At 35.9% G+C, this 16,524-nt stretch overlaps 1 protein-coding gene across 8 annotated transcripts in view; it reads right to left on the bottom strand.

Moving 5' to 3' along the window:
• Positions 1-16,524, bottom strand: part of MLLT10 (MLLT10 histone lysine methyltransferase DOT1L cofactor) — a 249,253-nt gene that overhangs the window by 69,528 nt on the left and 163,201 nt on the right. For 6 of the 8 annotated variants that reach the window (XM_082648933.1, XM_082648929.1, XM_082648927.1 and 3 more), the window contains 4 exons: positions 14,977-15,229; positions 11,129-11,698; positions 5,716-5,760; positions 4,833-4,865 (listed from right to left, as the gene is read on the bottom strand). In XM_082648933.1, the coding sequence (XP_082505059.1) occupies positions 4,833-4,865; positions 5,716-5,760; positions 11,129-11,698; positions 14,977-15,229 (901 nt within the window). The remainder of the gene's footprint in view (positions 1-4,832; positions 4,866-5,715; positions 5,761-11,128; positions 11,699-14,976; positions 15,230-16,524) is intronic. The other 2 variants (XM_082648931.1, XM_082648932.1) reach the window with 2 other exon arrangements.

Raw genomic sequence — 16,524 nt, 5'->3', positions numbered from 1 at the left:
TATAATGAAGAAGAAAAAAAATTTTAAGCTAACATTTGACACCTCACACCCATTAGGATGGTTACTATCAAAAAAAAAAAAAGCAAAAACAATTAAGTGTTGGCAAGGATATTGAAAAATTGGAATCCTTGTACACTGTTGGTGGGAATTTTTAAAATGGTGCAGTCACCTTGGAAACAGATTTTGAAAATTAAAACTATAAGTGTATATTGGGCTTCCCTGGTGGCACAGTGGTTGAGAGTCCGCCTGCCGATGCAGGGGACACGGGTTCGTGCCCTGGTCCGGAAAAGATCCCACGTGCCACGGAGCAGCTGGGCCTGTGAGCCACGGCCGCTGAGCCTGCGCATCCGTAGCCTGTGCTCCGCAACGGGAGAGGCCACAACAGTGAGAGGCCCGCGTACCACAAAAAAAAAAAAAAAAAAAAAAAAAAAAAATATATATATATATATATATGTATATATATATAACTGTATAAAATAAATATGCTACAAAGATCTACTGTACAGCACAGGGATGTACAATAGCCAATAATGTGTAATAACTTTAAATGGAGTATAATCTATAAACATTTTGAATCACTATGTTGTACACCTGAAACTAATATAATATTGTAAATCAACTATACCTCAATTAAAAAAATTTTTAAATATAACTACCATATGATCCAGCAATTGCACTTCTGGGTAAAATGGAGATTCGAAAAGATATCTGAACATCCATGTTCAAAGCAGCTTATTTACAACAGCCAAAAGGTGAATGCAACCCAAGTGTCCCTTAACAGATAAATGGTAAGATGTGGTATATAATACAATGCAGTATTAGTATTATTCACACTTAAAAAGGAAGGAAATTTTGACACATCCTATAACATGGATGCACCTTGAGGACATTATGCTAAGTGAAGTAAGTCAGTCACAAAAAGACAAATACTACATGATTCTAACTCACATGAGGTATCTAGAGTAGTTGAATTCATACAAACAAAGTAAAATGCTGGTTGTCAGGGGCTGGGGGGAAGGGGAAATGGGGAGCTGTTGTTTAATGACTATAGTTTCAGTTTTTGTAAAATTAAAAAATTCTGGAGATTGGGTGTACAACAATGTGAATATATTAAACACTACTTAACTGTACACTTAAAAATGGTTAAAATGACAAATTTTATATTATGTGTATTTTACCACAATTAAAACCAAAAAAATGGAATACATTTGAAAAAGGAGAAAACACAAACATATGGATTTTTCCAACTAAGTCCAAGCAACTCTCCTTCAATCCTCCACAGGCTAAATATTACTTCACTAGGTGCCAATTCTACACTTGTCTTTGTAATTAAAAATATAAGTCCAGAGCAATTAGGCAAGAAAACAAAATAAAAGACATCGAATTGGAAGCGAAGACGTAAAACCGTCACTTTTTGCAGATGACATGATACTATATATAGAAAACCCTACAGACTCCACAAAAGAAAACGTTAAACAAATAAACAAATTCAGTAAAGTTGCAGAATATAAAATCAATATACAAAATCAGTTGCATTTCTATACACTAATAACAAACTATCAGAAAGAGAAATTAATAAAACAATCCCACTAACAACTGCATCATAAAGAATAATACATAGGAATTAATTTAACCAAGGAGGTGAAAGATCTCTACACTGAAAACTAAATGACATTAATGAAAGAAATTGAAGGCACAAACAATGGAAAGATATTCTGTAGTCACGGGATGGAAGAATTAATATTGTTAAAATGTCCACACTACCCAAAGGAAGCCACAGATTCAGTGTAATCCATATGAAGATTCCAATGGCACTTTTCCGAGAAATAGAAAAAACAATCCCAAAATTTGTATGGAACCACAAAAGGCCCCAAATAGACAAAGCAATTGTGAGAAACAACAAACCTGGAGGCATCATGCTCCCTGATTTCAACTATATTACAAAGCTACACTAGTCAAAACAGTATGGTACTGGCATAAAAGCAAACACATAGATCAACGGAACAGAACAGGGAGCCCAGAAATACACCCAAGCGTATACGGTCAATTTGTGGCAAAAGAGACAAAATGGATTAAAGACTTGAATGTAAGACCTGAAACCATAAAACTCCTATAAGAAAACATAGGCAGTCAGCTCCTTGACATTGCTCTTGGTGATGATTTTTTGGACTTGATACCAAAAACAAAAATAAACAAGTGGTAATACATCAAAAATAAACAAGTGGTAAAAAGCTACCACAAAGCCAAGGAAACCATCAACAAAATGAAAAGGCAACCTACCAAAAGGGAGAAAATATCTGCAAATCATACACAGCTGACCCCTGAATATGGGTTTGAACTGTGCAAGTACACTTAATGTTTTGTTTTTTTTCAATAAACATAGTACCTGGGGCTTCCCTGGTGGCGCAGTGGTTGAGAGTCCGCCTGCCGATGCAGGGGACACGGGTTCGCGCCCCAGTCCAGGAGGATCCCACATGCCGCAGAGCGGCTGGGCCCGTAAGCCATGGCCGCTGAGCCTGCGTGTCCAGAGCCTGTGCTCCGCAACGGGAGAGGCCACAACAGTGAGAGGCCCGCATACCGCAAAAAAAAAAAACAAAAAACATAGTACCTGTATTTTCATTTTACAAATCTTTAAGTGTGGGGGAAAGTTTGTGTGTGCTTCTAAATCATAATACGTGGAATCAAATGAACCAGGGTTTAAGTTTTGATTCTATCTAAACTGTTTCTGCTTCCTGCTTTGGGCGAGTCATTTGTCATTTCCTTTGTTTCTGAGGCAGAGATAGCAGTACTTGATTTTCAACTGCTCAGGGGTCAGCACCCCAACCCCTAGTTGTTTCAACTGTTGAAGGGTCAATTGTATCTGATAAGGGGTTGATATCCAAAATATATAAAGAACTCCTATAATTCAAGAGGGAAACAAAATCCGATTAAAAACTGAGCAGAGGATCTGAAGAGACATTTTTTCAAAGAAGACACACAGATGGCCAACAGACATATGAAAAGATGCTTAACATCGCTAATCATCAGGGAAATGCAAATGAGAGTCACGAGATATCGCCTCACATCTGTTAGAATGGCTATTATCAAAAATACAAGAAATAAGTATTGGTGAGAATGTGGAGAAAAGGGAACCCTTGTTGGTGAGAATGTAAATTGGTGCAGCCACTACTGGGAAACTGTTTGGAGGTTCCTTTAAAAAACAAAAATGTCCTACCATATGGATCCACTTCTGGGTATTTATTTGAAGAAGACAAAAGCACTAATTCAAAAAGATCTATGTACCCCCATGTTCGCTACAGCACTATTTACAATAGCCAAGACACGGAAACAACCTAAATGTCCATCAATGGATGGGATGGAATGGGTGATGGGGGTCAAATTTCCAGTTACAAAATAACCCAAGATTTTAAAGAAAACCTGTGTTCATTATATTAATCCCATGACATTAACTTCATTCACCAATGCAAAGAAACATGACAATTTGCCTGTTAAATTAATACAACCCAGTACTATGTCAGTTAATAACGACAAAGGATTTAGGTGGCTCCCAACAGTATCTACTTCCTTTTTTACCCCAAATATACTCTTTTCAAACTTTCAGCATGCCTCCAAATTCTAATATTCCAAAATTAAAGAGCAAGTCTAAATTTACCTATGCAAACTGAAAATGATGTTTTATACTTTCCTATCAAAGAATGGTAACATATTTGGTTTATTCTTAAGAATGCTTCTAATCCCTTTCCTCTAGATACCCAATATTCAAGAGTTCCTTTTTATCTGGAATATTTATTCTAAGAGTCTGCAGTTCCAGGTTACACAGGGAAGCAAGAGTTATTTTAAAAATGTACCCATTAATAAAATGCTCATTATGGGTTTCCCATCCCAACCACACTAGCCCTCAAATCAACACAGTGTCTATGCCTGTTCATGGTGCCATTAGTCTCTTGCTGGCTATAGATTTGTAAACACATGACAATTTAATCCAAATGCAATGCAAAACGACGTGCAAATTAAATTACATTAGCAAAATATGCAAAATTTCAGAAAGTTAATGAAAATGTGTTGGGAAAACTGCTTGGAATCATTTAAACAGTCTTGAACAAATAAGAGGTATGTCAGCTAATAACTAAAAAAGATAATCAACAAAGATGATACTAGATTCAAGAATTTTCTTTAAACAGCAAATAATTAAGGAAGGTTCTTGGAACTGAAGAAACTCCCTACCACTTTTGCAAAAATAAACTCCATTATAATTATATCTTAAAAGTTAAAAAAAATGATAGCATTTGCCTTATATTCTGATTTCAGAACCCAATCCTGCAAAAGATGCAAGTCCCTGTAAAAACCTGGCCTCAAATTAGACATAATGTAGAAGGTTATCTTATGTTTATTCACTAAATGGAATAGAGAAATAGAATAATAAAACTATTATTATTATTTTAATCCTAAAAATAAAATTCACATTCCCAGTTGTGGAAGAAGCAGCAAATTCCTAATGTAGGTACCAATCACCAACTGCACTGGCAAACCAGAGCTCATAAGAACTAGAAAAAACTATCTGCAAAAATAGAAAAATGACTTTCATAAAGGTAGAACAACACTATCACCATTTTGCCTTACAAAGAGACAACAGAAGCCAAACTGATGAACTAAGTTGACCTATAATCCTTCTGTAGGCAATCCACAAAAAGTTTTCACTAAGGTGCTGAACAATTGATTCAGAGCTAGGTTTCACTTCATCAATGGAACATGCAAGCTTTCAATTGGGAATCTCTACAAAAGGCAACCTTTGTAATAAATGAACCACCAGAGAAGATTCTAATAAAACTTACCATTGTGTATTGCATTCAGCAACTCTGAGAAAGCTTTTAAGTAAGGAAAAAAGGACTTCAGGTTAAGATCATTCTCAAACACACAAAAGAAATACATAGGCATAGGCTGCATCAGTATAATAAAATCTCAGTAAATCTACCTTGGATCATTGCTTAAATCATTAAAACTACAAGCTTGGCTCAGTCTTCACATGGTATAAATTTCTAGATACTGCATTTCACTTGCCAATATAGTACCTACTAAATTTAAATAACATGTCAGATATACTGTCATAATGATGACAAATCTCCTTAGTAATAAACAAAGCTACTTTTAAAAAGACATTTAGTAGTCTAACTATGTAATGTCTTTCTGGCTGAAAGTCAGTATCTATAAGATGCAATTCTATACAGGTAAATCCACCTTTGGTCACACTTAATAGTATTTATTATAACGAAAAACCTCATTTTATCATCTAACCTGATCAAACATTCTCAATTCCTAGACTTTAGTATAATAGGCTCAAGATATGCAGAGGCCTAAGCAAAAAAAGATATCTAAAGACAATATACAAATATTAACATTAAGATTAGTGAAAAACAAAAAAATTGGAAATATTACTTCATTGGGGAACAGAAGTCACAATTCTACAATGGAAGCACCATATTAAAAGGTCAGCAATCAACAAAATTTGGTCACAATTTGACTCTAATATGGATCCTGAACACAGGACAAAGCAGCAAGTTAAGCTACCTTTGTAGGAGAAAGAAATCTATTCAATTAAGAACCAACTGCATCTGAGAAAATTAAAATTTAAAGGTTCAGAAGTGGCATAATATACTAGAAAAAGCACTAGAGTAGGAGTCAAAAAGTCTGGGTTACCAACCCAGTTATACAACTTACTAGTTGTTGGACAAGCTCCATCATGCCGATACTGCATGGAAATTTCTGTTGGGAGGGAGGAGAAAGGAAATCAGCAAAGAAGTTGCCAGTGAGTTAAGGGCAGAAAAGAAACAGGCCAGAAAAACAGGAAAACATTCACCTAAAAGTCTAGCTGAGCAGGGCAAACAGAAATGCAAGAACAGAAATTATGAGCCAGTAATTGGGACATAAGGGGTAGGAGGACCAAACATGATGGCATTCTCACAAATCTTAACAGGACAGTGTAGAAATGTGTGTGCATGTATATGTGTGCAACGAATGAGGAAACGACAGAAGGGCTTACAAATGAATCTGTATAACAAGCATTTAAGAATAAATGGATTCACTTCTATGAGGAAGTAGAGTTAGGCAATGAGATAAACTAATGTGCTTTATGTAATTCATTAGATGAGAACAGTGTATCAAACACATTTGAATGCTATGTTCAATTAGAAATTACAATTTAAGTATGAAAATTATTTAGTTTATATCTGAGCAGAAATCCATTATGACTTACATAACAATAAAAAACTCATTAAACTACAGTCTGCTTACTTTCTTCTACCTTTCATTTTTGATGATGATAATGAATGAAAAGCCATTACTCTTATTCTTTTACTCCACCCAAATGAGGAGAACGAGCAGAGGGTGACATGAAGCAACAAAACACTGCTAAAAGCAAAATCTGCTCAGAAATGGGAAATAAATTTCCATATGACACTCCAAAGGAAAAGTAATCGATAAAACCAGTGCTAAGGCTTTGACTCAAAATTCCTGGCCTGGGAACTCCCTGGCGGCCCAGTGGTTAAGATTCTGCACTTCCACTGCAGGAGGCAAGGGTTCGATCCCTGGCTGGGGAACTAAGATCCCGCAAGCCGCCGCAGGAATTCTCTGGCTATTACTTAACCAAAAACATGACTTCTAGGAACCATGTGCACAGCAGAGCCTTCCAGGCAACCATCACTCACACATCTACCTCAGAACTCAAGTCTATCATTGGCCCACTCTGAATAACTTGAGATTAAGAAGAAAGACAAAGCAAGGTAGAGGAAGCCAGCACTCACCTGCAATCACTGTAATGTTAAAAGAACTTGACATTAGATACTGTTAAAAAATCAAACACTTAGGCCAGTTTAGTGTAAGTCCTTTCCAGATGACCCTCGAAAATGAGTCATGGTGGGAGAATTTGCCACCTTAATGCTTCAGTAACAAATGCAATACAAGTGAGATTTTAAAAGGCTATTAAAGAGATAGACATGTTACATTATAGAGAAATGGTAGTTGTTTGGAATGGTCCTAAAAAATAATCAAAGGACACTCATGCAGAAGGATTTTCTCAGTGGGGACAAAAAACTGGAATATGGCTATTCTGGCCTTTGATCTAGTACTTTTATAGAAAGACAGCCATGACATAGGGCCAGCAAATTTTCAGATCATCAAAAGCCAAAACAAAATCAGGGGATTTTCTAAGAAAGCAAATTCCAAGGTATATCCTGGTCTTAGCAGCATCCAATATCCTTTATGATTTTCATTTATAACCCAATATAATCAATGTATATAAAATCATGAACCTGAGTCATTTAGATGTGAATTATGTTCACTAACTGTAACTACTCCTTCATCTACAATACTGTGTTAGTAACTCTACTCTCATGAGTTTATTAGATTAATATTTTATCTATATGATTCCCTTACCTGTTTACAGAATCAGTCTATTTCTAATTAAAATATTTTATCAAAAAGAGACTCCTCAGTTTCACTTTACCAACAGAAGTAGATATGACATAAACAGGGATACATTTAACAAGTTCCCTTTCATAGTTACACAGGCTCAAGTTAAACTTTCATAACCTTCATATTTCAGGAGAAGCCAGAAGAAACTTCTATTGAGGCGATCTACTCATAGTAATAACTTGTCTTTGTGAAATCAGGAACAATTTAAGATTAAGTACATAGTCTCACAACCAAAGGACTGCCTTTCCAGAATCTCCTTTTATAGCATGTATCACCACTAAAGAATTCTATCACTGAAATAGATTTCAGGTATCTTAACTGAGAAAGGTATAGAGGCATTCTATTAAAGAATTAGAGACTGAGTTTAAAAAACAAAAAACAGGGAACCCTATACTTTGAAAGGACAGAGCGTGCCCAAAGAAAAGAAATTAATGTTAAACCACCATCATTTAACGAATACCAAACTTTTCTCAGAGAAAATAAGATGATGATTTTTGTGAAGAAAAAATGCTAACCTTCACTTTACTAAATCATAAACTCTCCTAATGTGGTTGAGATAAAAAGGAAAACAGGGACTTCCCTGGTGGTGCAGTGGTTAAGAATCCGCCCGCCAATGCAGGGGACACGGGTTTGAGCCCTGGTACAGGAAGATCCCACATGCCGTGGAGCAACTAAGCCCATGCGCCACGACTACTGCGTCTACGCTCTAGAGACAGAGAGCCACAACTACAGAAGCCCGTGCACCTAGAGCCTGCACACCACAACGAAGAGTAGCCCCCGCTTGCAGCAACTAGAGAAAGGCCGTGCATAGCAACGAAGACCCAATGCAGCCGAAAACAAACAAACAAATACATAAATAAATAAAAGGAAAACAGAAAAGGACAAATACAGGACGTCAACTCTTCCAAAATATTCAGTGTTTTCAACATCTTAATTTTCAATGTTTCAAAAGACCAGGTGCCTATTAAGAGCTCAAAAGAACATACGTAGGAAAGAATTCAATCAAAAGTTTAATATAATTTGTAAGCCAAAACTTACAACCTTTAGTAGCCATTTAAAACATTTTGTACAAGTCAGTATAAAACAGTAGGTCATTTATCAGGATGTACTGTGATTTAATAAAAATCTTACAATACAAACCCTTGATCAGACAAGTTTAGAGGTGTTTTCTGGGTTTCTATTCTGACTGGATCTAGGCCTCCTAGAATAAATATCTTGCTACATATGCTCTACTATAATTTGAACATGTCATGAGAGAATTTTGATTACTCTAAAATTCTTTTAATAGTAAGTTGCCAGAATTAAGTCCAGAATGCTAATTCTAGGAGAAAGACCACTAGCCTCAAAGTCTGATTTCTTCAGCCTGGCATTCAACTCTCCATAAACTCATCCTGCTCTATTTAATCAACATTACTTCTAACTATCCCACAAACACAAGCTTCTTGTTTCTATGAAGTTTACCCTTCAAATATACCTTTACTATCTTTTCTGATAATAATGTTGGCCTTCTTTTTCTGCCTACTCCAAAGTACAATTCAAATTTCATCTTGTCCATGGTCTTCTCCAACTAATTATATATCCTAAAACTGGTCTGTAATACTATTGATACGTGAAAAGCTTTACAATAAATAATTTCACTTGCAACCTGGCAAAAACATTTGAAAGACAAGTACAAAATCACACAGGATACTACCAAACACATGATAACATTCTCAGTGATTACTAATAGTATTCATTCTTTTTTTTGTTTTTTAATGTTTAGCATTTATTATGGTCAAAGCACTGTGCTGGCAGTGGGGAGACAGTAATGAACATGACAAACACAGCCCCTAACCTCCTGGAGCTAGGATTATAGTGCTTGTTACAGTCTAACCTTATAATTAACAGGTGTTTACAAGGTCACCTGCATTGTTACTTGCACATGAATCTTTAAAAGGGCATCATGGAAAACAATTCTTGATAACACGGTACACATTTTCTCCTTCTGACTTATTTACACAGGAGCGAGTTTTCTGCTCTTACAATTACTAAGTGCTTTCTCAATCTAAAATTAGGCCAAAGGAAAAATTAACATTTTGATACTAGTAGGAGGTACTATTGTTGCAAGTTAAATTATTGGCTCAAACTCTCTTGTTGATCCCATTGCTTAAAGCATGACTGACAGTATACTAGCAAGGTTTTACACCCTCATCAGCAAACATCCCTTGAATTTTATAATTAAGTGTCTCTGGAATCAAGGAAAATGCATAGCTCCACCACTTAGAGCTGTGAGAATTCTGTCTCTGTTTCCTCTTCTATATAATGAGCGGTAATACTTGATGCTTGTCAAGTGCTTAAGACAGTGTGCAGCACATGCTAAGTTTCAACAGCAGTTAGCAATTCTTAACTTATGGTAAGAAGGCGTAATTCCTAAATACTCATGGCATTTAGCCAGCTTCTTCTAGATAAGCATAGACTTTTTAGTACTAAGCTTATCAGTGAGAGAGTGCTCTGATCTAGTCATAAAACTTTTATTAAAATGTGTAAGATTTAATAATATATTACCTCAAATAGTTTTCAACAACTAATCTTATTTCCTAAGTATGGCTTTAACAAGATACATACACTCTTCAGAGTGATTTTAAAACTCAAGTTTAAGAAAAAAAAAAAATCCTAGGGCTTCCCTGGTGGCACAGTGGTTGAGAGTCTGCCTGCCGATGCAGGGGACGCGGGTTCGTGCCCCGGTCTGGAAGATCCCACATGCCGCGGAGCGGCTGGGCCCGTGAGCCATGGCCGCTGAGCCTGCGCGTCCGGAGCCTGTGCTCCGCAACGGGAGAGGCCACAACAGTGAGAGGCCCGTGTACCACAAAAAAAAAAAAAAAAAACTTGACAAGTCTAAATTTAAGTCATTTATTTTGGTGAAATAATATTTATGGGAATTTCTCCCTAAATTTCTGTCTACCTACTGGTGAGGTAAAAGGGATACAAATTCATATTTTTCTGCCACAGATGTACCACAGACACTGCCCTCACAAAGTAATCAGTGATCAGTAAAAAACATGATTTCCCACACACAAAATTTCCCTAAATCAATAACAGCTAGGAAAATCTTTTAAGAATTTATCTTTTAACTATTTAGCCTATATTAAGTAAAACTGGATTAGTGCCAAATGTCTTTTCCAAAGACCAAACTGTCCTCCTAAGATCGTAACACTTTTCATTAAGATAATTAAACGTCACTTAGCAACTCACAGTATTATCATAATGATAGTTTAAAATGAATTTGTGGGGACTTCCCTGGTGGTACAGTGGTTAGGAATCCACCTGCCAATGCAGGGGACACAGGCTCGAGCCCTGGTCCAGGAAGATCCCACATGCCGTGGAGCAACTAACCCCGTTGAAGCCCACGTGCCTTGAGCCCGTGCTCCGCAACAAGAGAAGCCACTGCAACAAGAAGCCTGCACACTGCAACGAAGAGTAGCCCCAGCTCGCCAAAACTAGAGAAAGCCCGTGCGCAGCAACAGACCCAATGCAGCCAAAAATAAATAAAATTTTAAAAAAATAAAATTAAATAAATTTGCTTGGTGGTGGTGGCAGTGGCAGTGGCAGTGGCGGTGGGTGGGTGGGTGAGAGGGAGGGAGGGAGAGAGGGAGGGAGGGAGAAAACAAGGGGCCAAGCCTACCTGAACCAAGTGGAGAGGAGCCCACACTAAGACTCTGCACACTCCCATTCCTGAGCGGCGTGGGGGATTTCTGGAGACTAGAGCTGGTTACACTTCCTGCAGCTGACGCTACAGATGACGTTGGTGAAGCAGAAGAAACTGAGAGATGAGAAACATTCTCTTGACTTTTGTTTCCTTTGGGTCTACCAGGCCCATGCTTACTTTGTTTATTTCCTTTTCTTTTCTTTTCCTTTACAGTTTCTTCTTCTATGCCAGAAGTTTGAGCCCGCTTATATCCTGCTGTAGGAAGGCTGGAATTACCCAAATCTCCAGGTGAATTTTCAAAGTTTTTAGGCTGCGGAATAACAGCTGAGGTTGAAGGGAGACCAATTATGGAACTAAAACTATTTACCCCCCCTTCCTGGCTTCCAGACTCTCCTTTATGTACATCTTTGGTTGATGATGACTGTTGGGAGTGAGTGTAACTGTCATTACGCAGATCTGAGTCTGTAAAGCTCAAGAAATCCTGGGGAGACTGTACTGAACTTCCCGAAGATGATTTTACACTGCCTGGAGTTCCTGAAAAACTGCCTGTAGTGGGGGAAAAAAAAAAATGGGGTAGGAAAAGAAAAAATTGGATGCAAAAGTTCCCATGAGCAGTAGAAATGACACAATCATCAAAAAGAGAGGATGAAAAAAATTATAAAACTTAGGACATCAGTATGTAACAAAGCTAGATTTTTTAAGGATTATTACTGAAATCAAGTTTATCTATAAAATTGTTTTAAAAATACTTTTTATAGTTATTAAACTGAATATTAACTCTTGAATTATACGCTATTACTTGTACAATTACCAAGATATAAGATGTGCTTTATTTAACCTACCTTTTACCATGGCAGCATTCCTCTACTCTCCCCCAAATGCCTTGTGTATGCTTGAGGAAGGACCAAAGAAAAGCGAAGTCTCAAGGAGACTCTGAAATGACTATGATTGAACTCTGCATGGCTTTGGGAACTTCCTTTCTTGCAATTATTGAAGGTATGATTATAAATGTTCCCAACATACAATAAGATCCAAAAGATGTTGCTCAGGTCGTAAGTTCTGAGTTTTAACTTCAAGATAATGTTGGCAAATGTTATCTTTCAGTTATATCTACCCCACCAAAACACGGATTTGATATAATCATCATCATATGGAACCTAATCTATATAACTCACATTCTCCCAGTCCACCTCCCACGGAGATGCATAAAGAAAAGAAACCAGCCACTTATATTCTGCTATTGCTTTTATGAAAGTAAAATCATAGGAGGGGCACCTCTCATGAATCTCTCACAACTGCTTATTTTTTCCCCACTCTTTAAAGAATATTAATAAGCCCACCGTGCCATTATGAGATATAAAAACCTCAAGGTTCTTATTTACCAGGTTAAAACTAATGGCTGGGCTGAAACAAATTCGATCCACCATCCCACTTCATCAAACACTCTCGCCACGCTTGCCAAATGAAGTAACAAGTGTTTAGACTCAGTTTTGACCAACATCTATTGTGTTTCATAAAACTAAACTATGTCATGTTTTACCTAATGTCTTCAAGAAACGAAAGCTCAAAATAAAGTGTTCTGTTGGCAGTGGAAAGGAAATTCCAAGCTAAGTGTTAAATTTTACTGTAGAGAACATTCGTAAGTAATCACACATAAATCTGCCTAAATATTTACAAAGATATTTTTTCCCTACACATAAGAAATAATTTTTTTAACTAAAGTCTCAAGGTTTTGGTTTTTAAATTTTAAGCTCTTCTAAAATGGCTCATTAAAAAAAATTAATAGTTCTAAAATTTAACTCCTTCAAGAGAATATCTGCCTTATTAATCTACAAAATTACTTGTACCGATGTGACCATTTTCAGGCCATTTCTGTGTAAAAAAATATATACATATTAAGAAGCCATTTACATTACATCAATCATTTAAGGATAACTGCAATTTGCCACTTAATTAACAGCTATAAAGAAGTTCTTTATTATCCATTCTGATCTGTCACCATCTGTTTTTTTTTCTGCACATTTTTGTTTTTACAGCTGGTGTTAAAAGCTCACGACAGCATAGCAAATACTTTAAAACACTTAGTATACACAATATTTTAAATGTGTATTTTCTAAAATTCACATACTACCTGCAATTTAAAAAAAAAAATTACCTTAAATGCCCTACCTTTAAATTTCAACTTTTAAAACTTTTCAGGATATTACTTCAGATATAAAAACATAACACGTTCTCTACCATATCTTAACAGAAGCAGGGAAAGACTCTCCAATATTGTGAAATTTAAGAAAATGAGAGCTCGCTTTTCTAAATGAATTAGTACTTCAAAGATAACATTAAAAACTCAATGCAATTTTACAAGTACAAAATAAGGTCTTAGTTATAGAGAAGAGATGACTGAATTCTGCTAATCACATTCAAAACGTGAATGAAGCTACATTAAAACTTAGTTTTACAGGAATTCCCTGGTGGTCCAGTGGTTAGGACTTGGCACTTTCACTGCCGTGGCCCAGGTTTGATCCCTGGTCAGGGAACTAAGATCCCGAAACCCAGGTGGCAAAAACAAACAAACAAAAAACCCAAAAACTACAGTTTTACTATTTGTTTTCCAAAGTATCATAAAAATAATATACAGTAAATTTATTAAACATAAAACAGCAAATTTAGCATTTCATTTCTTTTCTACTTGTCTAACTTTTTGTTATATGAGGCAAAAAGAAAAAAAAATCTAGGACTTGAAAATCTTGAAGCACAAAATAACTTAGTTTAAAAATATATGAATATACTTTTTAATGAAGAGGTCAGCAGACAGCATCTCTCTACATATTCTAATTATGTCCTGGTAGATTATGGGCATAATTTTTATTGTCAGCAAAAGCTTTAACAGGGTAAAGAAAAGGACAACTTTTTCCCTCATTTACTCCTAGGGGACAAAGGGCTGGGGTGGGGGCGAGGGAGAGGAGGCCTTTATTTTACTAAATGTATTTGTCTCAAACAGTTTTAGCACTTACATTTCTCAACATATTTATTTCAAAATAAAAACCTAGAACATTGGGCTAATGTATTCTAAGGTTTAGCTGAGTTATTTTGTTCTCCATAAAACAGACTTGTCATATAAAACACAAAATGCCTAGTTAATTCTGAATATCAGTTAAACAACAAATTATTTTTCAGTATAAGTATGTCCCAAATAAATGCATGGGACACACACTGAAAAAAATAATTTGTTGTTTAACTAAAACTCAAAACTAGCTGGGCATCCTGTACATACAGCAGCCATAATTACCAAAAGATATGTAGGCTGAGCAGAATTCTACTTTCATCTTCAAGCTTTATAATAAATGCATTAATAATCAGCAAGTATTATTTACTGAGAACTATTTAGCTCCCCTAAAAATTACTGAGTACTTATTCACTTATTGAAAATGTATACCTTAACCGTTTTAGTGTTCAACGGGAAAAGACAAATAAAAACAATTTATAAATTAGAATGACTTTTCTGTTGAGCAGAAAGGAAAGGAAAACTCCAGCTTTTATTGTTTTTCTCCTCAGACTTAAACTTTATTCCACATCTATTTAAACATTAAAAAAAATTACAGTTCAACTTTAGCAGCACAGGTCATAACACAAAAAGAAAGCAAAGTTCCCAGAAACATTTGAAGAAGGAATACTAGTCTTTAAAGTAATCTTACTATAGCAACTAATCATAAAATAATCTCTAATTATCCAATAGTTATAAGTAAAAGGTAAATTCTTTTATAAAACTTAACTACTATTGATCATCACAAGAACAAGTATTTCAACTAAAATATCATAATTAATACCTTGCTGGAAAGGACTAGCTGCTGATACAGTCGTTCCTGGATTTCTTCCACCAGGCTTTCTTCCCCTTTGACCTGAGCTGTGAGCTGAAGATTTCTTCCCTTTGCCCTCTGACCCTCTAGCCTCTGAAACATCTTTTGCACTAGTAGTGTGCGCAGAGACTTCCTGGAAATTTGCATTTGTAAATCGTGCTGCAGTATCTTCCAAGCGCTTCAATGATCCAGATATAGAGTTGCTGCTAGTGCTTGTATAAGTCTAACATTTTGATTGAGAAAGGAAGTAAAAGGAAAAAGAACTGATTACAATTTGGCTACAGGGGGAAAAAAAGATGGCACATTAATAATAAATAATTATTGGACTTGAAAGATAAACATATGAAAGTTTCAGTTATAAAAACATGTCACTCTGCCTAAGAAAATCATGTAAGAACAATTTAGAGTCTGGTACAAATATTTCTTTTAAAAATGTAGATAATTTATAATATGACTGAGCATCAAATTGCAGCGATTAGTAAAAGTACCTATTAGTTGTTTTTATTAAGTGACACACAGTAAGTAATACAGAAGATACTTGTTTCTCAAGCAACATAATTTTCAACAAGAACAATCCACTTCTTAGACATGAAATTAAAATCAGCTTTAGTGTTCATCACTGAAAGGCAACAACTAGAGAGAAGTAAGGTACTACAATTTCACTACTGGACTATATCCTTGATATTATACAGATCTAGCATAGGTCAGAGCAAGAATTTTTTAAATTCAGATGAAGGCTGCTTTTCAAAAGAGAAGTATTTAAAACCTTGAAACAGAAAAGATTTCTTCCCAGTATTAAGTTGAGGAAACAGTTACATTTTGCAGTTAAGATTTCTAAAAAAATTAAAAGTACAATTATACCATAAAATTGATTCACAATCACCCCCTATAATTAGTTATGGTAGGGAAACAAAGCAAGATAAAGACAAACTTAAACAGTTTCCAGTTTTTAATCATTTTAATATAAGGTGCATGCAAATAATGACAAATTAAATGACTATTAAAGTGTGATGCCAGATGTAAATTAATCAACATGCTTTGAAATTAAAGATTTATATGGGGGCTTCCCTGGTGGCGCAGTGGTTGAGAATCTGCCTGCGAATGCAGGGGACACGGGTTCAAGCCCTGGTCTGGGAAGATCCCACATGCCGCGGAGCAACTAGGCCCGTGAGCCACAACTACTGAGCCTGCGTGTCTGGAGCCTGTGCTCCACAACAAGAGAGACCGCGACAGTGAGAGGCCCATGCACCACAATGAAGAGTAGCTCTCACTCACTGCAACTAGAGAAAGCCCTCGCACAGAAACAAAGACCCAACACACCCAAAAATAAATTAATTGATTAATTTTAAAAAAAAGATTTATATGGTCCAAAGGGTCAGGGATTTTTGTTGCCATTGTTAAACTGGTGTCTGAACTATAACTAGCCCTAAATTTCTGTTGAATAAATAAATAATTTTCTAATACTTCTATCTGATATCTCCAATGCAACATAAGTGAAAAATCTGAAAATATGCAAAA

This window comes from Grampus griseus (genome assembly GCF_964374135.1).
Source record: "Grampus griseus genome assembly, chromosome: 2".
NCBI lineage: Eukaryota > Metazoa > Chordata > Mammalia > Artiodactyla > Delphinidae > Grampus > Grampus griseus.
The sequence above is the reverse complement of the archived record's forward strand: the minus strand, read 5'-3'. Positions and strand labels throughout refer to the sequence as shown.